The following is a 26,126-nucleotide window of genomic DNA, read 5'->3' as shown; positions in this document are numbered from 1 at the left end:
GCCAGAGGAGGGGATTCCCGGCCTGAGGCAACCATGTTCCAGACTCTCAGTAGGTCCTGATAGAAGCCGGGCAGCCTCTGCAAAGCAGCACGGCTGACGCCTGCCGGTGGTAGCTGCATATCTTCGTGAAGGCAGCAGCCCCTCCGGAGGAAGAAAGTCGCCAACACGTGCCACCTGGGAGGGCGCTCGGCGTACAGGAATCTCTGCAGAGTCCTGAGGCGGAGAGCCGCCAGTCGTGTGCGTACACACACCAGCGACTGTCCGCCCTCTCCTACTGGGAGACTCAGAACCGCTGCAGAGACCCAGTGTTTCCTGTTTCCCCAGAAGAAGTCCACCAGCTTCCTCTGCATTCTCGCAACAAAAGGGGCAGGGGGGGCCAAGGTGACCATCCGGTACCACAACATGGAGGCCACCAGCTGGTTTATGACCACCACCCTGCCTCGATAGGAAAGCACCCTGAGAAGGCCTGACCAGCGCCCTAGCCGGGCCATGACCTTTGTCTCCAGGTCCTGCCAGTTCGCCAGCCAGGTCTCCCTAGAAGGACTCAGGTAGACTCCCAGATAGAGAAGACGTCTGGTGCTCCACTCAAAAGCTCTCATCTCCTCCGGCAGGGAGTCCACCTGCCACTGGCCTACTAAGAGTCCGGAACATTTCGCCCAGTTGATCCTGGCGGAGGATGCCGCCGAGAAAACATCTTGGCACTCGCGCATCCTCCGCAGGTCACAGGGGTCTGTCATCATGAGGAGTACGTCATCGGCGTAGGCCGAGAGGACGACCCTCATGTCCGGTTCGCGCAGAACCAGACCTGTCAGCCTTCGCCGAAGAAGGCCGAGGAATGGCTCGACACAGATCGCATACAGTTGACCGGACATGGGGCACCCTTGACGCACTCCTCTTCGGAAGTGGATAGGTCCTGTCAGTGATCCGTTGATCTTAACTAGGCACTCTGCGGCAGAGTACAGGAGCCGAACTCGGGCCACAAAGTGTGGTCCGAGCCCAAAAGCCTGCAGGGTGCCCAGCAGGAAACTGTGGTCCACCCGGTCAAACGCCTTCTCCTGGTCAAGAGAAAGAAACGCTGCCGGGGTCCCAGTCTCCTGGAGCAGGTGGATCAGGTCCCGTACTAGGTGGACATTGTCCTGGATGGAGCGGCCCGGGACCGTGTAAGATTGGTCAGGATGGACCACCTGTCCAATTACCGAACCCAGACGGTTGGCCATTGCCCGGGCGAAGATCTTGTAGTCCGCGCACAAGAGGGAGACCGGCCGCCAGTTCTTTAGCAGGCGGAGGTCTCCCTTCTTGGGCAGTAGGACCACAACAGCTCTTCGCCATGAGAGGGGCATTTCTCCGGTGGCTAGGCTCTCCCCTAGGACAAGGCTGTAATCATCCCCCAGGACATCCCAAAAAGCCTGATAAAACTCAACACTCAGTCCATCCAAACCAGGGGACTTGCCCCTCCGGAGTTGCCGAAGGGCAGTGGACAGCTCCTCCCGAGTCAGGGGGGCATCCAGACGCACTGCATCCTCTGGACTGACCTTAGGCAAATCCTTCCAGACCTCATTGCACGCCTCCGCATTTGACGGATCAGGCGAGAATAAGGACCGATAGAATGAACGGACCTCGTTGTTAATTCCATCAGGGTCCGTGATGGAGGAGCCATCGGCAGCCAGCAATTCCACTAGCTGCTTTTGAACTCCCCGCCACCTCTCCAACGAGTAGAAGAAGGGTGAGCCACGGTCCAAATCCTGCAGCATTTGGATCCGTGACCTCACGTACGCACCTCGGGACTGCTGAAGCTGCAAGTCCCTTAGTGCGTCCTTCTTCTCCTGGTATTCCTGCCACAGCTGCTGGTCTCCAGTGGTCGGACCGAGGCGGGACTCCAGGTCAAGCAACGCTCTCTCAAGCCGCTCAATCTCAGAGCCCCGCCCTTTGGTCGACCCCCTAGTGTACTCCCGACATAAAAACCGGATGTGGGCTTTGCCCACATCCCACCATAGCCGTAGGGAGCAGAACTCTCTCCGCCTCTCCTTCCAGGAGACCCAGAACGCTCGGAACGAATCCCGGAAACGGCTGTCCTCCAGCAGCCGGTTGTTAAAATGCCAATACCCGGATCCCACCCGAGGGTGTAGTGGAATAAATTCCATCCACACAAGGTGATGATCCGAGCACGACACTGGCCGCATGGAGGACGCCGACACGCGGGAGGCGTAGGCCCGAGAGATGTAAATGCGGTCTATCCTGGAACCTCCTTCTCTAGACCTTCTCGAGAAGGCGCTAGAGTTGGGGTGAAGATTCCGCCAGCTGTCCACCAAGTCAAAGGAGCCGACTAGCTCCTTTAACTTTTTTGCTGATGCTGGGTCGCGTTGGAGGCCCGAACGGTCCTCCGCCTCGAGGGTACAATTGAAATCTCCCCCGAGGACGACGCAGTCCCCAGGATCGATGGAGCTCAGCAGGGTGGACAGCTGACAGAATAGGCGCGTCTGCATCACACCGCGCCTGGGAGCGTACACATTGATAAAATGCAATGGTACGCCATCCAGGCGCACAACCAGGTGGAGCAGACGGCCGGGCACAACGTCTTGGACTCTTTCAACTACTGGCTGGAAGGTCGGGGCCAACAGGATCGCCACCCCGCTAGAAATGGAGCTGAGGTGGCTCATGTAGACCCCGCCCTGCCACTCCAGGAGCCAAGCAGACTCGTCCCCAGGGATGGTATGGGTTTCCTGCAGGAAACTCACCGTATACCGCCCATCCCTGAGGACTGAGAGATTGTTATGCCTGCGAAGAGGACCCCTGCTGCCGTTTACATTGAGACTAGCTATGGTAAGCTTCATGGCGGGAACACACTAGGTCTCAGCAGCTGCGCCCATTTCGGTGAGAGCGGAGGTGCCTTCCACCACACTGTCCGGAAAGAGAGCAAGGATACCTTTTGCTTTCCGGGCTCGAGCGGTACCAGCAACACCCTGTGACCCACCATCCCCCGTAGGAGCGAGGCTGCTTCTCCCTCTGATGTCCCTTACTAGGTCATCCAGGAAAGATTTTAGTTGCCGTCTGTCGTTCCCCACCACCGCATTCCTCTTTCCCTTTCCCTTTCGTCTGAGGATGACTCGCAGGGACCTCACCAGCCTCGGCATGCTGGGCCAGCGAAGCGAGGCTAGCTGAGGCCGGTGCTTGGCACCCTCAGAGGTGAGAATGAAATGCTTAATTTCCTCTACAGGTATCAATGGGGATTTCTCAGGAGGGGTGAGGATGTCCATTGTTTCACTATCGAAAGAGTCCCCCTCCAACCCGTCACTGCAGACAGAATCCCCATCGGCCTCCCCGCATGTTCCAATAGATGGCTGCGCCTGCGTCCCACACCGCGCAGCGGGCACCTCGCTCTTACCTGCCTTCTCCACCGTCGCATCAGCCTCATCCACATTTGCGACAGTGGAGAGACAATCCCCAGGGACTCCCTGCAAGTCATTTATTGCTGGGGTCGATGTGCACAGAATATCGTCCTCCCTAGGGGGCAGGCATAGAGGGGAACCCGGCACCTTTGGTCCAAGGGATTCATAAGCCGCCTGGTGCTGAGAATGAGAGAGCTTTGCCTCGTCTCCTCTTACACTATTCGGTACACTGGCCTCCAGAGAGGCGCTGACTTGTAGGTCCTGGGTGGAGGCCTCCAGGGCTGCCTCATTTGTGCAAACAGGCCTATCACAAGCTTTTTGCACAACCACACCATCTACCCCAGGACTGGTGGCTACATCTGAGGACTCAGGTTTAGAACCAACCCCTACCCGGATTCCCACCCCTTCCTGGGACTCCCCCGCATCTACATCCCCTGCCCTCTTGCGGGAACGTTCCCTTCTCCTCTTCACGCTGGAGGAGCACACAGGTGCAGGCTTCACCGATGGGGCGGCGCCTTCTGTTTCCATCGCCCCGTCTGCTTGCGCACCTCCCCGAGCCCCACGCTCCACTTCAGACGAAATGGGTGTGAGCTCTGCGGCCTCAAAGGCCCGCTTCTTACTATGTTTGGATTTCCCCTTTGCCTTCTTACTCCGCACAGACTCCACCCCGTCCCCCACCTGAACTACAGGGAGAGGAGCAGGGACCGACCCAACCGTAGAAGTAGGGACAGGGGTAGGGGTAGGGGCAGGGTGAGGGGCTGGGGCAGGATCACGGGCGGGGGCAGGGTCAGATGCAGGTGCAGGCGCACGCGCAGGAGTAGGATCAGGGGCAGAGGTAGCTGCGGCACTGGTGCCCGAAGTGGGCTCCCTCGGGTTCCGGGCGGCAGGACAGTCCCTCCGAAAGTGCCCCACCTCCCTGCACGCATGGCACCGTGGGCGCTCGGAGCTCCAGTACACCTGATAATCTACTCCCTCGTGCCGGACAGTAAAGCGGCCCTCAACATCGTCCTCCCTTTCCAGCTGCATGAAAACCTGACGCCGGAAAGAGATTACGGTGCGGAGGGTGCGTCTCTTAAATTTGTGTCGGATGGCAGTGATCTCCGACCTTACTTGCCCTAAACGGGCCAGTGGGGGAAGCAAGTCCTCATTTGGAATGAAAGGCTTAACATGCCCAAGCACGATACGTTGCGTGGGGGCCGTCACCAGCTCCATAGGTAAAAAGATGTTGTCCACCGTGACTCCCCTGCTTAGGGCCCGGTGCACTAGCTCTTCATTCACCAGATAGAACACCGCCTTTCCGAACTCCTTCTCGGTGGCCAGAATACCACCTTTCCCCACAAGGTCCTCCATTGCCTCCGTACACTTTTCTAGTGTCATTCCAGGGCGCAAAATACATTGCACCCCACGTTCCACCTTCACCGACCGAAACAGGGCGTTGTCCGAAGCCGGGGAGGCAGCCGCCCTTGCGTAACTCCCCGAAGGCCCGCGACTCCCTGGAGACCGGTCCGGCATGCTGGCGCTCTTTCCAGTCCGAGAATTTTGCGGCGGTGCCAGTTAGAAGTCCTGGAGCGAGTCGAATAACTGGCCGGGAAAGTTTGCAGTCGACAGTTCCTCGCTGGCTCGGCGCCAGGAAAGGCTCCGTCGGACTTGCAGAGACCCAGGCCGGGAGAGGCCGAAACGTCCTTCCAGATGCTCCGGCACCGGCACCGACACCGGACGAAAAATCAGGAAAACAATGGAGGAGGAACGTTGCCCCGATGTCAATGGGGGGAAAACGACGGCGTTTGCCTCCGGTTTTGGAGCGAACCGGCTTACTGGCGAGTTGCCAGCGGCCGCAGCTGGGAGCTACGCAGTAAGCAGCCGCCAACAAACCCAGTCCAAACCGGCAGCAAAAACTCCACACCGAGCTTCCACGCCAACGCCGTCACTCACTCAGTTGTCCAAGAGACTTTTAGAGCAACCTCCAAAGTATTCCACGAACTTTATCCAGTAGTTTTCCTTCGATTTCTCCCAGCTCAGTCAGCACAGCTCCTCTCTGTGTCTGACCCCGGGAGTGTGTGACGGGACGGTGCGGAGGGAGATTCACTCTGTGTCTGACCCCGGGAGTGTGTGATGGGACGGTGCGGAGGGAGATTCACTCTGTGTCTGACCCCGGGAGTGTGTGATGAGACGGTGCGGAGGGAGATTCACTCTGTGTCTGACCCCGGGAGTGTGTGACGGGACGGTGCGGAGGGAGATTCCCTCTGCGTCTGACCCCGGGAGTGTGTGACGGGACGGTGCGGAGGGAGATTCACTCTGCGTCTGACCCCGGGAGTGTGTGACGGGACGGTGCGGAGGGAGATTCCCTCTGCGTCTGACCCCGGGAGTGTGTGACGGGACGGTGCGGAGGGAGATTCACTCTGTGTCTGACCCCGGGAGTGAGTGATGGGACGGTGTGGAGGGAGATTCACTCTGTGTCTGACCCCGGGAGTGTGTGATGAGACGGTGTGGAGGGAGATTCACTCTGTGTCTGATCTCCGGGAGTGTGTGATGAGACGGTGCGGAGGGAGATTCACTCTGTGTCTGATCTCCGGGAGTGTGTGATTGGACGGTGCGGAGGGAGATTCACTCTGTGTCTGACCCCGGGAGTGTGTGATGGGACGGTGCGGAGGGAGATTCACTCTGTGTCTGACCCCGGGAGTGTGTGATGGGACGGTGCGGAGGGAGATTCACTCTGTGTCTGACCCCGGGAGTGTGTGATGGGACGGTGCGGAGGGAGATTCACTCTGTGTCTGACCCTGGGAGTGTGTGATGGGACGGTGCGGAGAGAGATTCACTCTGTGTCTGACCCCGGGAGTGTGTGATGGGACGGTGCGGAGGGAGATTCACTCTGTGTCTGACCCCGGGAGTGTGTGATGGGACGGTGCGGAGGGAGATTCACTCTGTGTCTGACCCCGGGAGTGTGTGACGTGACGGTGCGGAGGGAGATTCACTCTGTGTCTGACCCCGGGAGTGTGTGATGGGACGGTGCGGAGGGAGATTCACTCTGTGTCTGACCCCGGGAGTGAGTGATGGGACAGTGTGGAGGGAGATTCACTCTGTGTCACTTACCCATCCTCCATCTTGCCTGTCTCGCCGGTGCTCCCTCCGTCCTCTCCCTCGTTCCTCGGCCTCCGCTTCCCTCCGCCCTCCGGGTCTCTGTGGAAGAAGGAAAACGTCGTGGACCCGAAGCGGGGCCGCCCATCGCTCTCGCTGCTCCCCCTCCTCCTCGCCACCCCGTCCGGGCTCCGCACCCCCTCCTCCCTCGCCCCCTCCACCCTCGCCAGCACCTCCTCCACCGTCGCCCCAGGAAACCTCCCGGTGGGCTCCCTCACCGGCACGGGCCGGACCCGGAAGTGAGGGAGGTCGCCACGAGGGGAGGCGGGCGAGGTGGGCGAGGAGGAAGTGGACGAGGAGGGCGGCCGGCGGACGTAAGGTCGTGGCCCGGCAAGGGAGCTGACCTTCCCCACCGAGAGGAGGGGCTGGAGGGGCGGAGGGGGCTGCTTCCCCAGGCAGGCCGGGCGAGAAGGCTTCGGGGGGACGCTGGGCTTGGGCCGATGGGCTGGCGTCAGGAGACCTGTTAGGGGGTAGGACGGGGAGGGGGGAAGGGGAGGGGGTGAGGGGGAGAGGAGGGGTTGAGGGGGAGAGGAGAGGTTGGGGAGAGGAGGGGTTGAGGGGGAGAGGAGTGGTGAGGGGGAGAGGAGGGGTTGAGGGAAGAGGAGGGGTTGAGGGGGAGAGGAGGGGTTGAGGGGGAGAGGAGTGGTGAGGGGGAGAGGAGAGGTTGGGGGAGAGGAGGGGTTGAGGGAAGAGGAGGGGTTGAGGGAAGAGGAGGGGTTGAGGGAAGAGGAGGGGTTGAGGGGGAGAGGAGGGGTTGAGGGGGAGAGGAGGGGGTGAGGGGGGCAAGGGGAAGAGGAGTGGGGGAGAGGGGGTGAGGGGGAGAGGAGGGGTTGAGGGGGAGAGGAGGGGTTGAGGGGGAGAGGAGGGGGTGAGGGGGAGAGGAGGGGGTGAGGGGGAGAGGGGTTGAGGGGGAGAGGGGGTGAGGGGGAGAGGAGGGGATGAGGGGGAGAGGGGGGCAAGGGGAAGAGGAGTGGGGGAGAGGGGGTGAGGGGGAGAGGAGTGGTCAAAGGGGAGAGGAGGGGTCGAGGAGGAGAGGAGGGGGTTGAGGGGAGAGGAGGGGAGTTGAGGGGAAAAGGAGGGGTTGAGGGGGAAGGGTAGTGGTTGAGGGGGAGAGGAGGGGTTGAGGGGGAGAGGTGGGGTTGAGGGGGAGAGGAGGGGGTGAGGTAGAGGAGGGGTTGAGGGGGAAAGCGGTTGAGGGGAAGGGGAGGTATTGAGGGGGAGAGGAGGGGGTGAGGTAGAAGAGGGGTTGAGGGGGAGAGGTGGGGTTGAGGGGGAGAGGAGGGGTGAGGTAGAGGAGGGGTTGAGGGGAAAGCGGTTGAGGGGGAGAGGAGGGGTTGAGGGGAAGGGGAGGGGTTGAGGGGAAGGGGAGGGGTCGAGAGGAGTGGAAGGGATGAGGGTGAGAGGAGGGGTTGAGAGGGAGAGGAGGGGGTCGAGAGGAGAGGGTGAGGTAGAGGAGGGGGTGGGGTAGAGGAGGGGTTGGGGAGAGGAGGGGTTGAGGGCGAGACGAGGGGTTGAGGGGGAGAGGGGGGGTGAGGTAGAGGAGGGGTTGAGGGGGAAAGCGGTTGAGGGGGAGAGGAGGGGTTGAGGGGAAGGGGAAGGGTCGAGAGGAGTGGAGGGGATGAGGGTGAGAGGAGGGGTTGAGAGGGAGAGGAGGGGTTGAGAGGGATAGGAGGGAGTCGAGAGGAGAGGGTGAGGTAGAGGAGGGGGTGAGGTAGAGGAGGGATTGAGGGGGAGAGGAGGGGTTGAGGGGAAGGGGAGGGGTTGAGGGGAAGGGGAGGGGTCGAGAGGAGTGGAGGGGATGAGATGGAGAGGAGGGGGTTGAGAGGAGAGGGTGAGGTTGAGGAGGGGGTGAGGGAGAGGAGGGGTTGAGGGGGAGAGGAGGGGTTGAGGGGGAGGGGAGGGGTTGAGGGGAAGGGGAGGGGTTGAGGGGAAGGGGAGGGGGTGGAGAGGAGTGGAGGGGATGAGGGTGAGAGGAGGGGTTGAGGGGGAGGGGAGGGGTTGAGGGGAAGGGGAGAGGGTCGAGAGGAGTGGAGGGGATGAGAGGAGGGTTTGAGGGGGAGAGGAGGGGATGAGGGTGAGAGGAGGGGTCGAGTGGAAGGGGAGGGGGTCGAGAGGAGGGGAGGGGGTCGAAAGGAGTGGAGGGGGTGAGGTAGTGGAGGGGTTGAGGGGTGAGAGGAGGGGGTCGAGAGGAGTGGAGGGGATGAGGGTGAGAGGAGGGGATGAAGGTGAGAGGAGGGGTTGAGGGGGTGAGGAGGGGGTTGAAGGGGAGAGGAGGGTTTGAGGGGAAGGGGAGGGGGTCGAGAGGAGTGGAGGGGATGAGGGTGAGAGAAGGGGTTGAGGGGGAGAGGAGGGGTTGAGGGGAAGGGGAGGGGTTGAGGGGAAGGAGTCGAGAGGAGTAGAGGGGATGAGGGTGAGAGGAGGGGTTGAGGGGGAGAGGAGGGGGTCGAGAGGAGAGGAGGGGGTGAGGTAGAGGAGGGGTTGGGGGAGAGGAGGGGTCGAGAGGAGAGGAGGGGTTGAGGGAAGAGGAGGGCGAGAAGAGAGTTTGGGTTAGAGAGCGTTGCTAATAGCGAAGTGATTCTCCCCTCTCCTCCCCCGTCTGATTGGGCTTGACAAAACCAGGGACGTCACCAGCACCAACCTCTCCAGAAATGAGGCACGGCGGATTACTGCGCCCTGCGGTGAGGTCCCCACGCCTGCCCCACGAATCCACCGAGGCCGGGGAATTGATGGTGCGCTCCGGGAATGGGAAGTCGAGGGAACACACACCAGCTGTCATGAGACCGTCAGACACAGGCAGGGGTAGACCTCGGCCGTCTGGCCCATCGAGTCTGCTCCTCCATTCAATCATGGCCGATCCTTTTAGCCCCTCCTCAGCCCCACTCCCCGGCCTTCTCCCTGTAATCTTTGATGCCATATCCACTCAAGAACCTATCAATCTCTGCCTTAAATACACCCAATGACCTGGCCTCCACAGCTCCATGTGGCAACAAATCCCACAAATTCACCACCCTCTCCACATCTCTGCTTTGAAAGGGCGCCCCTCTATCCTGAGGCTGTGCCCTCTTGTCCTAGACTCCCCCACCATGGGAAACATCCTTTCCACATCTACTCTGTCTGGGGCTTTCAACATTCAAAAGGTTTTAATGAGATCCCCCCTCATCCTTCTGAATTCCAGCGAGTACAGACCCAGAGCTATCAAACATTCCTCGTACGGTAACCCTTTCATTCCTGGAATCTTCCTCGTGAACCTCCTCCGGACCCTCTCCATTGCCAGCATGTCTTTTCTAAGATGAGGGGCCCAAAACTGTTCACAATACTCGAGGTGAGACCTCACCAGTGCCTTATAAAGGCTCAGCATCACATCCCTGCTCTTGTACTCTAGACCTCGTGAAATGAAATGAATGCTAACCTGCCACCACCAACTCGACCTGCAAGTTAACCCTTAGGGTGTTCTGCAGAAGGACTCCCAACTCCCTTTGCACCTCAGATTTCTGGATTTCCTCCCCATTTAGAAAATAGTCCGCACATTTATTTCTACCAAAGCGCACGACCGTGCATTTTCCACCATTGTATCTCATTTGCCATTTTCTTGCCCATTCTCCTCATCTGTCTAAGTCCTTCTGCATCCTACCTGTCTCCTCAACACTACCTGTCCCTCCACCAATCTTCGTATCATCTGCAAACTTGGCAACAAAGCCATCTATTCCATTATCTAAATCATTTATATACAGCATAAAAAGAAGTGGTCCCAACAGCGACCCTGTAGAACACCACTTGTCACTGGCAGCAAACCAGAAAAGGATCTTTTTATTCCCACTCACTACCTCCTACCGATCTGCCAATGCTCTAACCATGTCCTTAACTTTCCTGTAATACCATGGGCTCTTAACCTGGTAAGCGGCCTCATGGGTGGAACCTTGTCAATGGCCTTCGGAAAGTCCAAATATACAACATCCACTGCATCTACCAAATCTCCTCAAAGCATTCCAACAGGTTCATAAGGCAGGATTTTCCTTGAAGGAAACCATGCTGACTTTGTCCTATCTTGTCCTGTGTCACCAAGTATTCCATAACTCATCCTTAACAATTGATTCCAATATCTACCCCAACCACTGAGGTCAGGCTAACTGGTCTATAATTTCCATCCTGCTGCCTTCCTCCTTTCTTAAAGAATGGAGTGACATGTGCAATTTTCCAGTCCTCTGGAACCATGCCAAGCTCCAATGATTTTTTGAAAGGTAGAACACAGAACATAGAATAGTACAGCACAGTACAGGCCCTTCGGCCCATAATGTTGTGCCGACCCTCAAACCCTGCCTCCCATATAACCCCCCACGTTAAAATCCTCCATATACCTGTCTAGTTGTCTCTTAAACTTCACTAGTGTATCTGCCTCCACCACTGACTCAGGCAGTGCATTCCACGCACCAATCACTCTCTGAGTAAAAAACCTTCCTCTAATATCCCCCTTGAACTTCCCACCCCTTACCTTAAAGCCATGTCCTCTTGTATTGAGCAGTGGTGCCCTGGGGAAGAGGCGCTGGCTGTCCACTCTATCTATTCCTCTTATTATCTTGTACACCTCTATCATGTCTCCTCTCATTCTCCTTCTCTCCAAAGAGTAAAGCCCTAGCTCCCTTAATCTCTGATCGTAATGCATACTCTCTAAACCAGGCAGCATCCTGGTAAATCTCCTCTGTACCCTTTCCAATGCTTCCACATCCTTCCTATAGTGAGGTGACCAAAATTGGACACAGTACTCCAAGAGTGGCCTGACCAGAGTTTTATAGAGCTGCATCATTACCTCGCGACTCTTAAACACTGTCCCTCGACTTATGAAAGCTAACACCCCATAAGCTTTCTTAACTACCCCCCTCTACCTGTGAGGCAACTTTCAGGGATCTGTGGACATGTACCCCCAGATCCCTCTGCTCCTCCACACTACCAAGTATCCTGCCATTTACTTTGTACTCTGCCTTGGAGTTTGTCCTTCCAAAGTGTACCACCTCACACTTCTCCGGGTTGAACTCCATCTGCCACTTCTCAGCCCACTTCTGCATCCTATCAATGTCTCTCTGCAATCTTTGACAATCCTCTACACTATCTACAACACCACCAACCTTTGTGTCGTCTGCAAACTTGCCAACCCACCCTTCTACCCCCACATCCAGGTCGTTAATAAAAATCACAAAAAGTAGAGGTCCCAGAACAGATCCTTGTGGGACACCTCTAGTCACAATCCTCCAATCTGAATGTACTCCCTCCACCATGGCCCTCTGCCTTCTGCAGGCAAGCCAATTCTGAATCCACCTGGCCAAACTTCCCTGGATCCCATGCCTTCTGACTTCCTGAATAAGCCTACCGTGTGGAACCTTGTCAAATGCCTTACTAAAATCCATATAGATCACATCCACTGCACTACCCTCATCTATATGCCTGGTCACCTCCTCAAAGAACTCTATCAGGCTTGTTAGACACGATCTGCCCTTCACAAAGCCATGCAAAGATCATTACTAATGCCTCCACGATCTCTAACACCACCTCTTTCAAACCCTGGGGTGCAGTTTATCTGGTCCGGGTGACTAATGTTCCTTTAGGTCTTTCAGCATTTTGAGCATCTTCTCTCTTGTAACAGTAACTGCACCCACTTCTCTTCCTTCACACACTACAACATCAGGCACACCGCTAGTGTCCTCCACAGTGAAGACTGATGCTAAATACTCATTTAGTTCATCTGCCATCTCCTTGGCCCCCGTTATTGTTTCTCCTGCCTGATTTTCTAACGGTCCTATATCCACTCTCGTGTGGGCATGTGGCCAAGTGGTTAAGGCATTGGACTAGTGACCGGAAGGTCGTGAGTTCGAGCCCCAGCCGAGGCAGCGAGTTTTATCCTTGAGCAAGGCACCTAATTACACATTGCTCTGCGACAACACTGGTGCCAAGCTGTACGGGTCCTAATGCCCTTCCCGTGCACAACATCAGTGTCGTGGAGAGGGGAGACTTGCAGCATGGGCAACTGCTGGTCTTCCATACAACCTTGCCCAGGCCTGCGTCCTGGAGAGTGAAGACTTTCCAGGCGCAGATCCATGGTCTCGCCAGACTAACGGGTGTCTTTATATACACTCTCATCTCTCTACAGAACATAGAAACCTGCAGCCCATTACAGCCTTTCTGTTTGTGCCAGCTATGTAACCTACTCTCGAAACTGCCTAGAATTTCCCTCGTGCACAGCCCTCTATTTTCCTAAGCTCCATGTACCTAAGAGGCTCTTAAAAGACCCTATTGTATCCGTCTCCACCACCGTCGCTAGCAGTGCATTCCACGCACCCACCACTCTCTGTGTGAATAACAGAGAGGGAGACAGCTTTTTGCAAAAAAGCTTACGCTATCCACTTCGATGTCCCTTGCTGGCTTGCTTTCACATTTCATCTTTTCCCTCCTAATAGTTCTTCTATTTGCTCTCTGTAGGGTTTTTAAAAGCTTCTCGATCCTCTGCCTTCTCACTAATTACCCTTTGTTGTGCGCCCTCTCTGACGGTGACCTGAGTTTTGATTTCCCTTGTCGGCCACGGTCGGACTATCTTGCCATCTGTTTCTCAAATACCTAGTTCCTGCACCCTCCTCGTTTTTCCAAGCACCTCGCACCATTGCTGTTCTGTTGTCATCACTGCCAGCATCTCCTTCCGATTAACCTTGGCCAACTCCTCTCTCGTACCACTGAAATTTCCCTCACTACTCCACTGCAATACTGCGACGTCGGACTTTACTTTCTCCCCATCAGATTTCAAGTTGAACTCAATCATATTGTGACCACTGGCTCCTCAGGGTTCTTTTACTTTAAGCTTCCTAATCACCTCCGGTTCATTACATAACACCCAACCCAGTATAGCTGATCCCCTAGTAGGCTCAACGACAAACTGCTCTAAAAAGCCAAATCTCTAAGGCATTCAACAAACTCAACTCTCTTGAGATCCATTACCAACCTGATTTTCCCAATCGACCAGTATGTTAAAAGCTCCCATGACTACTGTACGGGGTCTTTCATATTCGCATGTTGAATTTAAAATGGTTTCTTTGTTATGTTATACTTGGGAATGCTTCTTTGTTATGTTAAATGCTGAGAAAGTCTCCAACTAGACATTTGCTTGGGTTAATACAGATAGCAGGGTGCTATTAGCCAATGGGGGTTTCTGTATCGTTTTTTTTTCGGATGATAATGCTGTATCATATGACTGGAGACGGGGCTTTTGGCGGGGAGTCGGAGGAGAGACAGGGAGGACGGCGGACGTGCGGAAAGGATCCGGGTGGTCGTCAGGAATCGACTGAGCTCCAACGGTTGCGTGCGAAGAACTTGGACTTTGATAAGTCTTGGCGCCTCTTTCTTTTTTCATTACTTCCTTTTCTGTGTGGAATTTATATTAATGTCGTAGCCTTAGTAATATCTATAAAGTGTACTTGGTAAAACGTACTGGGTGTGCTGGTTGATGATTGAGGTTTGGGACTGATTTGGGCGGCGACCGACTCCGTGGAAAGCGTTGAGGCAGGTGCTAGGTGGGATTTCCCCTAGACATATACGAGCCAATATAACTGAGCGTTACACTACCATAACGTTGCCCTTTTCAAGTCAAGTCAAGTCGCTTTTAACGTCACTTATTGTCATTTCAACCATAACTGCTGGTACAGTCATCTACCAGTGGAAACAGCTTTCCTGCCTCTACCTTATCTATCCCTTTCATCGTTTTATATGTTCCTCTCAGATCTCCTCTCATTATAGACAATAGGTGCAGGAGTAGGCCATTCAGCCCTTCGAGCCAACACCACCATTCACTGTAATCATGGCTGATCATCCACGATCAGTATCCAGTTCCTGCCTTGTCCCCATAACCTTTGATTCCGCTATCCTTAAGAGCTCTATCCATCTCTTTCTTGAAAATATCCAGCGACTTGGCCTCCACAGCCTTCTGGGGCAGAGCATTCCACATATCCAACACTCTCTGGGTGAAAAAGTTTTTCCTCAACTCCGTTCTAAATGGCCTACCCCTCATTCTTAAACTGTGGCCTCTGGTTCTGGACTCACCCATCAGCGGGAACATGCTTCCTGCCTCCAGCGTGACCAATCCCTTAATAATCTTATGTTTCAGTCAGATCCCCTCTCAGCCTTCTAAATTCCACTGTATACAAGCCCAGTCGCTCCAATCTTTCGACATATGACAGTCCCCCCATCCCAGGAATTAACCTGGTGAACCTACGCTGCACTCCCTCAATAGCAAGAATGTCCTTCCTCAAATTTGGAGACCAAAACTGCACACAGGACTCCAGGTGTGGTCTCACCAGGGCCCCGTACAGCTGCAGAAGGACCTCTCTGCGCCTGTACTCAATTCCCCGTGTTACGAAGGCCAGCATGAAATTCATCCTTCTGAATTTCAGTGAGTACAATCCCAGGTGACTCAATCTTTTCTCATAGTCTAACCCCCTCATCTCTGGAATTAACCTCCTCTGCACTGCCTCCAAAGCCAGTATATCCTTCCTCAAGTAAGGAGACCAGAATTGCACGCAGTACTCCAGGTGCGGCCTCACCTGTACCCTGTACAGTTGCAGCATAACCTCCCCGCTCTTAAAATTCAATCCCTTGAGCAAAGGAGGCCAACATCCCCATTTGCCTTCTCGACAGCCTGCTGCACCTGCAAACCAGCCTTTTGTGATTCGTGCACAAGCACTCCCAAGGCCCTCTGCACAGCAGCAAGCTGCAATCCATTTAAATAATAATCTGCTCTTCCATTTCTCTTTCCAGAGTGGATGACCTGGCATCTGGGACATTCAGGATCGAGGACGTCTTCAAGAAGGCGAGATCCATCCCTGAGGGTTAGGGTCATGTCCTCTTGTCTTTACTCCCGTCGGGGAGGGGGGTACAGGAGCCTGGAGGCACACACACTCAGCGATTCAGGAACAGCTCCTTCCCCCTCCGCCGTCCGATATCCGAGCGGACACTGGGCCCGCCAACACTACCTCATCTTCACTTTTTGAAAACTAGTGGCCTTTCCAGGCGAGGCGAGGCTTCACGCCTGCCGATCCGCTGGGGTTGTCTGTCATGCCCGGTGCTCCCGACGCGGGCCTCCCGTGCGTCAGCGACACCCGTCGTAAGTTGGCGGGGGGGGAGCAGGGAGGGGACACCTGCTTCGCCAAGTGACTCCAGTCCCTCTGCCGAAATCAGAACTTCCTGGCGGCCAAATGTTTTAATTCCGACTCCCATTCCTGTTCTGACATGTCGGTCCGCGGCCTCCTCCTGTGGAATGACGAGACCCCCCCCAGGGTGGGACCAATGCCTCATATTCCGTCTGGGAAGCCTCCAACCTGATGGCATGGCCATCGATTTCTCCTTCCAGTGGAAAAAAAATCCCTCCCCCCTTCCCTCTTCTTCTGTCACGCCCCCGGTTCCCTCCGCCTTCCCCGTCTCCTACGGCCCACTCTCCTCTCCGATCAGATTCCTTCCTCCCCAGCCCTTCACCTCTCCCACCCACCCGGCTTCACACGCCACCTGAGGAGATGCGAAACGGGAGCAGGAGTCGGCCATCTTGCCCGTCGAGCCTGCCCCGCCATTCGATAAGATCGCGGCTGATCTGACCACGGACTCATCTCCACCTCCCCACCTTCCCCCCCCCATCGCCCTTAATTCCCCAACTCTGCCAAAACCTACCCAGTCTCGTCTCAAATATAGAAGTTGCTTGAAATTCCAGCCAGCAGGTTTCTTTGCGTTTACGTCATCTTAAGTATATTTACCGAGGCGGCCTCCACTGCTTCATTCGGGCAGAGAATTCTGCAGATTCACCACTCTCTGGGAGAAGCAGTTCTCCCTCATCTCCGTCCCAAATCCACCCCCGCCGAATCTCCAGGCTACGTCCCCTAGTTCTAGTCTCACCCACCAGTGGGAACGACCTTCCTGCCTCGATCTTACCTATCCCTTCCATCATTTTATATGTTTCTATCAGATCCCCTCTCATTCTGCTGAATTCCAGTGCGTTCAGTCCCAGGTGACTCGATCCCTCGTAGGTTAACCCCTTCATCTCTGGAATCAACCTCCTCTGCGCCGGCTCCAAAGACACTATATCCTTCCTCGAATAATTTCCAGCTATCCTCCTCCTCTTCACCCCCCCCCGACCTTTTCATTCCGGCATCTTCCCCCCTTCCTTTCCCGTCGTGAGGAGGGGTCTGCACCTCCTCCACGCCCCACCCCCTCCCCGACACCCTTCCGGTAATGGGACAATCGGAACTGCACTGACCGGAGTTTCGTACAGCTGCAGTCCTGATTAACCACGTATTTTGTATCTGATAAGCATTTACCAGCCCTCCCCTCAGCCTCTGCCCGTTCCAGAGGAAACGACCTGCCTCCGCCCACAGACGGCTCCGGGTCGTTCCAGCCGGGGCTGGGGGTGGGGGGGGGGGGAAGGTTGTTACTGTACTGCGGACGAGCTCCCACCGGCGTGCGTCTCAAACAGCCCGGCTCCCGGCCACGACGGAGCCCCGGGGGGACCGTCTCTATCGACAGGGAGAAGGGGCGAAGGCGGGTTACTGGTGCCTTAAAAAACCCGCTGGCTCCGGGCAGACGGTGGGTCTGTCAGCCGCGGTCGGCCGCTCATCCAGGAGAAGGAAAACTCTGATCTCAAATCTCCGCTGCCTTGCGGCCGGACCCACTAATGGGGAAGGCTTCGAGGTAAACCCGGAGGAAAAAATCCGGGGCTGGAGTCCCTTAAGGCTGATTTAAACTTGTGCCTCAAATCGACACCGTGGGTATGGCGTAGCCGCGAACCCTACGCGGATTCCTACGCCACAGCCTGACGCGCACCTCTCCCAAAATGTAACTGCGCGTCACGGCGACGCAGACCGCCACAGCTGTGATGGGTCCGCCTGGTAGCATCGCATTTCCTCCGACGCTGCAATAGCTTCCCACTGGGCGACTGAAGGGCAGGGAAGGAACTCTGGCTGCGATGCTTTCCGTAAAGCTGAACAGACCTCCGAAATTACAGAGGACACATTTCCCTTTTACGACAACAGACGCTCGCTTGGAACTTGTTTACCCCGGGGAAGACAACTATGACGAAGACTACCATGACCACGACGTGCGAAAACGTGACGTGCAGATGCGTGCACGTGCCCAAATCGCAGAGCGACGACGCACAAGTATAAATGCTCGCAAACGGCGTAGGCTACGGCGCGAGCTGGTACGCACAGGTACAAATCAGCCTTCAGGCAGTCCGGCGTCGGGTTCGACACTGACTGGCGACTCCCGGTACCAAACCGGCTGGGTCTCTGTCGTTACTCGGGGCTCGTCGGCCGCGTGGAGAGTGGGGGGGGGGAGGGGGGAGTCTGCCGCGTGGGCGACAGCCTGCTCTCCGTGTCGTACTGCCCCGGGCTCGGGTGGGGAGTCCAATGTCCATTCAGAAATCAAGTCAAGTCACTTTTTATTGTCATTTCGACCGTAACGCTGGTACAGTACAGAGTAAAAACGAGACAGCGTTTTTCAGGACCATGGTGCTACATGAAGCAAATACAAAAACTACACTGAACTACGTAAAACAACACAAAACTACACTGGACTACAGACCTACCCAGGACTGCATAAAGTGCACAAAACAGTGCAGGCATTACAATAAATAATAAACAAGACAATAGGCACAGTAGAGGGCAGTAGGTTGGTGTCAGTCCGGGCTCTGGGTATTGAGGAGTCTGATGGCTCGGCGGGGGGAAGAAACTGTTGCACAGTCTGGTCGCGAGAGCCCCAATGCTTCGGTGCCTTTTGCCAGAGGGCCGGAGGGAGAAGGGTTTCGTACGAGAGGGGGCGTGGGGTCCTTCCCAAGGCCGCTTGCTTTGCGGATGCGATGCATGGCGTAAATCGGACGGCGGAGCTGCTCCTGAATCGTTGAGTGTGTGTGTGTGTGTGTGTCTTCGGGCTCCTGTACGCCCCTCCCCGACGGTAGCAGTGAGAAGATGGGCAGGTCCTGGGGGAGGGGGTCCTTAACGATGGACGCCGGCCTTTCCGAGGCATGGCCTTTTGAGGACGCCCTGGACGCTGCTGCAGTGTGTGTGTGTGTTCGCTCGTCTTCCTCTCCCTGAAGCCAACAATCAAGTCCTCACTCCCTCCCTCCCTAATCACCGACTTCCTTCCCACTCTGCCCCCCTCCCTCTCTCCCTACCTACCCCACTCATTCTCCCTCCCCCATTCCCCGTCTTTCCCCAATTCCCTCTCCCTCCCCCACTTAGCCTCTCTCCCTCCCCTGCTCCCCCTCTCCCACTCTCCCTCCCTCCGTCCGTCCCTCTTGCCCCCCCGGCCCACTCACCGGATCCTGGTCCCGAGTTATTCGAGGCTCCCTGCAGCGGCGCCAGGGGCTTGCGGTCGCTGGGCAGATCGACCAGACCAGGCCTGGCAGGCGAGATCTGTGTCTCCGTCATCGTCCTGTGGCAGCGGAGGGGTTGGGGGGAAGAGAGGACGGGGGCGGGGGTCGCAGGGCACAGGCGAGGTTCCTGATTTGGGGGTGGGGAGGGAGGGGAGGAGGGGGTTTGGGAGAGGAGAGAGACGGGACAACGTCAGGGGCTGATTCAACACACCCCGGGGTCCACTTGGGTCTGTTTAAATCGATCGGTTCCATCTGGGTGCGTTAACTTACTAATTCCCCACCCTGTCAACCCGTCACGAACCCCCACGTGGTTTTAAACACTGTCTCCACCTGTCACGGACCCCCACGTGGTTTAAAACACCGTCTCCACCCGTCTGGGGACCCCCACGTGGTTTAAAACATCGTCTCCACCCGTCACGGACCCCCACGTGGTTTAAAACATCGTCTCCACCCGTCACGGACCCCCACGCGGTTTTAAACATCGTCTCCACCTGTCACGGACCCCCACGTGGTTTTAAACATCGTCTCCATCCGTCACGGAGCCCCACGTGGTTTAAAACACCGTCTCCACCCGTCACGGACCCCCACGTGGTTTAAAACATCGTCTCCACCCGTCACGGACCCCCACGTGGTTTAAAACATCGTCTCCACCCGTCACGGACCCCCACGTGGTTTTAAACATCGTCTCCACCCGTCACGGAGCCCCACGTGGTTTAAAACATCGTCTCCACCTGTCACGGACCCCCACGTGGTTTTAAACATCGTCTCCATCCGTCACGGAGCCCCACGTGGTTTAAAACACCGTCTCCACCCGTCACGGACCCCCACGTGGTTTAAAACATCGTCTCCACCCGTCACGGACCCCCACGTGGTTTTAAACATCGTCTCCACCCGTCACGGACCCCCACGTGGTTTTAAACACCGTCTCCACCCGTCACGGACCCCCACGTGGTTTAAAACACCGTCTCCACCCGTCACGGACCCCCACGTGGTTTAAAACACCGTCTCCACCCGTCACGGACCCCCACGTGGTTTAAAACATCATCTCCACCCGTCACGGACCCCCACGTGGTTTAAAACACCGTCTCCACCCGTCACGGACCCCCACGTGGTTTAAAACATCGTCTCCACCCGTCACGGACCCCCACGTGGTTTAAAACACCGTCTCCACCCGTCACGGACCCCCACGTGGTTTAAAACATCATCTCCACCCGTCACGGACCCCCACGTGGTTTAAAACATCGTCTCCACCCGTCACGGACCCCCACGTGGTTTAAAACATCGTCTCCACCCGTCACGGACCCCCACGTGGTTTAAAACATCGTCTCCACCCGTCACGGAGCCCCACGTGGTTTAAAACACCGTCTCCACCCGTCACGGACCCCCACGTGGTTTAAAACACCGTCTCCACCCGTCACGGACCCCCACGTGGTTTTAAACATCGTCTCCACCCGTCACGGACCCCCACGTGGTTTTAAACATCGTCTCCACCCGTCACGGACCCCCACGTGGTTTTAAACATCGTCTCCACCCGTCACGGACCCCCACGCGGTTTTAAACATCGTCTCCACCCGTCACGGACCCCCACGTGGTTTAAAACATCGTCTCCACCCGTCACGGACCCCCACGTGGTTTTAAACACCGTCTCCACCCGTCACGGACCCCCACGTGGTTTAAAACATCGTCTCCACCCGTCACGGACCCCCACGCGGTTTAAAACACCGTCTCCACCCGTCACGGAGCCCCACGTGGTTTAAAACATCGTCTCCACCCGTCACGGACCCCCACGTGGTTTAAAACACCGTCTCCGCCCGTCACGGACCCCCACGTGGTTTAAAACATCGTCTCCGCCCGTCACGGAGCCCCACGTGGTTTTAACATCGTCTCCACCCATCACGGAGCCCCACGTGGTTAAAACATCTCTCCGCCCGTCACGGACCCCCACGGGTTTAAAACATCGTCTCCGCCCGTCCACGGACCCCCACGTGGTTTAAAACATCATCTCCACCCGTCACGGACCCCCACGTGGTTTAAAACACCGTCTCCACCCGTCACGGACCCCCACGCGGTTTAAAACATCGTCTCCACCCGTCACGGACCCCCACGTGGTTTAAAACATCGTCTCCGCCCGTCACGGACCCCCACGTGGTTTAAAACATCGTCTCCACCCGTCACGGACCCCCACGTGGTTTAAAACATCGTCTCCACCCGTCACGGACCCCCACGTGGTTTAAAACATCGTCTCCACCCGTCACGGACCCCCACGTGGTTTAAAACACCGTCTCCACCTGTCACGGACCCCCACGTGGTTTTAAACATCGTCTCAATCCGTCACAGAGCCCCACGCGGTTTAAAACATCGTCTCCACCCGTCACAGACCCCCACGTGGTTTAAAACATCGTCTCCGCCCGTCACGGACCCCCACGTGGTTTTAAACACCGTCTCCACCTGTCACGGACCCCCACGTGGTTTAAAACATCGTCTCCGCCCGTCACGGACCCCCACGCGGTTTAAAACATCGTCTCCGCCCGTCACGGACCCCCACGTGGTTTTAAACATCGTCTCCACCCGTCACGGACCCCCACGTGGTTTAAAACATCGTCTCCACCCGTCACGGACCCCCACGTGGTTTAAAACATCATCTCCACCTGTCACGGAGCCCCACGTGGTTTAAAACATCATCTCCACCCGTCACAGACCCCCACGTGGTTTAAAACATCGTCTCCACCCGTCACGGACCCCCACGTGGTTTAAAACACCGTCTCCACCCGTCACGGACCCCCACGTGGTTTAAAACACCGTCTCCACCCGTCACGGACCCCCACGTGGTTTAAAACATCGTCTCCACCCGTCACGGACCCCCACGTGGTTTAAAACATCGTCTCCACCTGTCACGGACCCCCACGTGGTTTAAAACACCGTCTCCACCCGTCACGGACCCCCACGTGGTTTAAAACACCGTCTCCACCCGTCACGGACCCCCACGCGGTTTAAAACACCGTCCCCACCCGTCACGGACCCCCACGCGGTTTAAAACACCGTCTCCACCCGTCACGGACCCCCACGCGGTTTAAAACACCGTCTCCACCCGTCACGGACCCCCACGCGGTTTTAAACATCGTCTCCGCCCGTCACGGACCCCCACGCGGTTTAAAACATCGTCTCCGCCCGTCACGGACCCCCACGTGGTTTTAAACACCGTCTCCACCTGTCACGGACCCCCACGCGGTTTAAAACATCGTCTCCACCCGTCACGGACCCCCACGTGGTTTTAAACACCGTCTCCACCTGTCACGGACCCCCACGTGGTTTAAAACATCATCTCCACCCGTCACAGACCCCCACGTGGTTTAAAACATCATCTCCACCCGTCACGGACCCCCACGCGGTTTAAAACATCGTCTCCACCTGTCACGGACCCCCACGTGGTTTAAAACATCGTCTCCACCCGTCACGGACCCCCACGTGGTTTAAAACATCGTCTCCACCCGTCACGGACCCCCACGTGGTTTAAAACATCATCTCCACCCGTCACGGACCCCCACGTGGTTTAAAACATCATCTCCACCTGTCACGGACCCCCACGTGGTTTAAAACACCGTCTCCACCCGTCACGGACCCCCACGTGGTTTTAAACATCGTCTCCACCCGTCACGGACCCCCACGTGGTTTAAAACATCATCTCCACCCGTCACAGACCCCCACGTGGTTTTAAACACCGTCTCCACCTGTCACGGACCCCCACGTGGTTTAAAACATCGTCTCCACCCGTCTGGGGACCCCCACGTGGTTTAAAACATCGTCTCCACCCGTCACGGACCCCCACGTGGTTTAAAACATCGTCTCCACCCGTCTGGGGACCCCCACGCGGTTTAAAACATCGTCTCCGCCCGTCACGGACCCCCACGTGGTTTTAAACATCGTCTCCACCTGTCACGGACCCCCACGTGGTTTTAAACATCGTCTCCACCCGTCTGGGGACCCCCACGTGGTTTAAAACATCGTCTCCACCCGTCACGGAGCCCCACGTGGTTTAAAACATCGTCTCCACCCGTCACGGACCCCCACGTGGTTTAAAACACCGTCTCCACCCGTCACGGACCCCCACGTGGTTTAAAACATCGTCTCCACCCGTCACGGACCCCCACGTGGTTTAAAACATCGTCTCCACCCGTCACGGACCCCCACGTGGTTTAAAACATCATCTCCACCCGTCACGGACCCCCACGTGGTTTAAAACATCATCTCCACCCGTCACAGACCCCCACGTGGTTTAAAACATCGTCTCCACCCGTCACGGACCCCCACGTGGTTTTAAACATCGTCTCCACCCGTCACGGACCCCCACGTGGTTTTAAACACCGTCTCCACCCGTCTGGGGACCCCCACGTGGTTTAAAACACCGTCTCCACCCGTCACGGACCCCACGTGGTTTAAAACATCGTCTCCACCTGTCACGGACCCCCACGCAGTTTTAAACATCGTCTCCACCCATCACGGACCCCCACGTGGTTTAAAACATTGTCTCCACCCGTCACGGACCCCCACGTGGTTTAAAACATCGTCTTCGCCCGTCACGGACCCCCACGTGGTTTAAAACACCGTCTCCACCCGTCACGGACCCCCACGTGGTTTAAAACACTGTCTCCACCCATCACGGACCCCCACGTGGTTTAAAACATCGTCTCCACCCGTCTGGGGACCCCCACGTGGTTTAAAACATCGTCTCCACCCATCACGGACCCCCACGTGGTTTTAAACATCGTCTCCACCCGTCACGGAGCCCCACGTGGTTTAAAACATCGTCTCCACCCGTCACGGACCCCCACGTGGTTTAAAACATCGTCTCCATCCGTCACGGAGCCCCACGTGGTTTAAAACACCGTCTCCACCCGTCACGGACCCCCACGTGGTTTAAAACATCGTCTCCACCCGTCACGGAGCCCCACGTGGTTTAAAACACCGTCTCCACCCGTCACAGACCCCCACGTGGTTTAAAACACCGTCTCCACCCGTCACGGACCCCCACGTGGTTTAAAACATCGTCTCCACCCGTCACGGACCCCCACGTGGTTTAAAACATCATCTCCACCCGTCACGGACCCCCACGTGGTTTAAAACATCGTCTCCACCCGTCACGGACCCCCACGTGGTTTAAAACATCGTCTCCACCCGTCACGGACCCCCACGTGGTTTAAAACACCGTCTCCACCCGTCACGGACCCCCACGTGGTTTAAAACATCGTCTCCACCCGTCACGGACCCCCACGTGGTTTAAAACATCATCTCCACCCGTCACGGACCCCCACGTGGTTTAAAACATCGTCTCCACCCGTCACGGACCCCCACGTGGTTTAAAACACCGTCTCCACCTGTCACGGACCCCCACGTGGTTTAAAACATCGTCTCCACCCGTCACGGACCCCCACGTGGTTTAAAACATTGTCTCCACCCGTCACGGACCCCCACGTGGTTTAAAACATCGTCTCCACCCGTCACGGACCCCCACGTGGTTTAAAACATCGTCTCCACCCGTCACGGACCCCCACGTGGTTTAAAACATCGTCTCCACCCGTCACGGACCCCCACGTGGTTTTAAACATCGTCTCCACCCGTCTGGGGACCCCCACGTGGTTTTAAACATTGTCTCCACCCGTCACGGACCCCCACGTGGTTTAAAACATCGTCTCCACCCGTCACGGAGCCCCACATGGTTTAAAACATCGTCTCCACCAGTCACGGACCCCCACGTGGTTTAAAACACCGTCTCCACCCGTCACGGACCCCCACGTGGTTTAAAACATCGTCTCCACCCGTCACGGACCCCCACGTGGTTTAAAACACTGTCTCCACCCGTCACGGACCCCCACGTGGTTTAAAACATCGTCTCCACCCGTCACGGACCCCCACGTGGTTTAAAACATCGTCTCCACCCGTCACGGACCCCCACGTGGTTTAAAACACCGTCTCCACCCGTCACGGACCCCCACGTGGTTTAAAACACCGTCTCCACCCGTCACGGACCCCCACGTGGTTTAAAACATCGTCTCCACCCGTCACGGACCCCCACGTGGTTTAAAACACCGTCTCCACCCGTCACGGACCCCCACGTGGTTTTAAACATCGTCTCCACCCGTCACGGACCCCCACGCGGTTTTAAACATCGTCTCCACCCGTCACGGACCCCCACGTGGTTTAAAACATCGTCTCCACCCGTCACGGACCCCCACGTGGTTTAAAACATCGTCTCCACCCGTCACGGACCCCCACGTGGTTTAAAACACCGTCTCCACCCGTCACGGACCCCCACGTGGTTTTAAACATCGTCTCCACCCGTCTGGGGACCCCCACGTGGTTTAAAACATCGTCTCCACCCGTCACGGACCCCCACGTGGTTTTAAACATCGTCTCCACCCGTCACGGACCCCCACGTGGTTTAAAACATCGTCTCCACCCGTCACGGACCCCCACGTGGTTTAAAACACCGTCTCCACCCGTCACGGACCCCCACGTGGTTTAAAACATCGTCTCCACCCGTCACGGACCCCCACGTGGTTTAAAACATCGTCTCCACCCGTCACGGACCCCCACGTGGTTTAAAACACCGTCTCCACCCGTCACGGACCCCCACGTGGTTTAAAACACTGTCTCCACCCGTCACGGACCCCCACGCGGTTTTAAACATCGTCTCCACCCGTCACGGAGCCCCACGTGGTTTTAAACATCGTCTCCACCTGTCACGGACCCCCACGTGGTTTTAAACATCGTCTCCACCCGTCACGGACCCCCACGTGGTTTAAAACACCGTCTCCACCCGTCACGGACCCCCACGTGGTTTAAAACATCGTCTCCACCCGTCACGGACCCCCACGTGGTTTTAAACATCGTCTCCACCCGTCACGGACCCCCACGTGGTTTAAAACATCGTCTCCACCCGTCACGGACCCCCACGTGGTTTTAAACATCGTCTCCACCTGTCACGGACCCCCACGTGGTTTAAAACATCGTCTCAATCCGTCACAGAGCCCCACGTGGTTTAAAACATCATCTCCGCCCGTCACGGACCCCCACGCGGTTTAAAACATCGTCTCCACCCGTCACGGACCCCCACGTGGTTTTAAACATCGTCTCCACCTGTCACGGACCCCCACGTGGTTTAAAACACCGTCTCCACCCGTCACGGACCCCCACGTGGTTTAAAACACCGTCTCCACCCG

At 56.8% G+C, this 26,126-nt stretch overlaps 1 protein-coding gene across 4 annotated transcripts in view; it reads right to left on the bottom strand.

Annotated features, from left to right (window-relative positions):
- LOC134341800 (uncharacterized abhydrolase domain-containing protein DDB_G0269086-like) overlaps positions 1-26,126 on the bottom strand; it is a 61,057-nt gene that overhangs the window by 21,877 nt on the left and 13,054 nt on the right. For 3 of the 4 annotated variants that reach the window (XM_063039732.1, XM_063039733.1, XM_063039731.1), the window contains exons 2-3: positions 18,853-19,036; positions 6,477-6,981 (exon numbers count right to left, since the gene is read on the bottom strand). In XM_063039732.1, coding sequence (XP_062895802.1) covers positions 6,477-6,981; positions 18,853-18,964 — 617 coding nt within the window. In that variant the 5' untranslated portion in view covers positions 18,965-19,036. Of the gene's footprint in view, positions 1-6,476; positions 6,982-18,852; positions 19,037-26,126 lie in introns of those variants that run through there. The other variant, XM_063039734.1, reaches the window with a different exon arrangement.

Source organism: Mobula hypostoma, unplaced genomic scaffold (genome assembly GCF_963921235.1).
Source record: "Mobula hypostoma unplaced genomic scaffold, sMobHyp1.1 scaffold_66, whole genome shotgun sequence".
NCBI classification, from domain to species: Eukaryota; Metazoa; Chordata; class Chondrichthyes; order Myliobatiformes; family Myliobatidae; genus Mobula; species Mobula hypostoma.
This window is presented reverse-complemented; position numbering and strand designations above follow the sequence as displayed.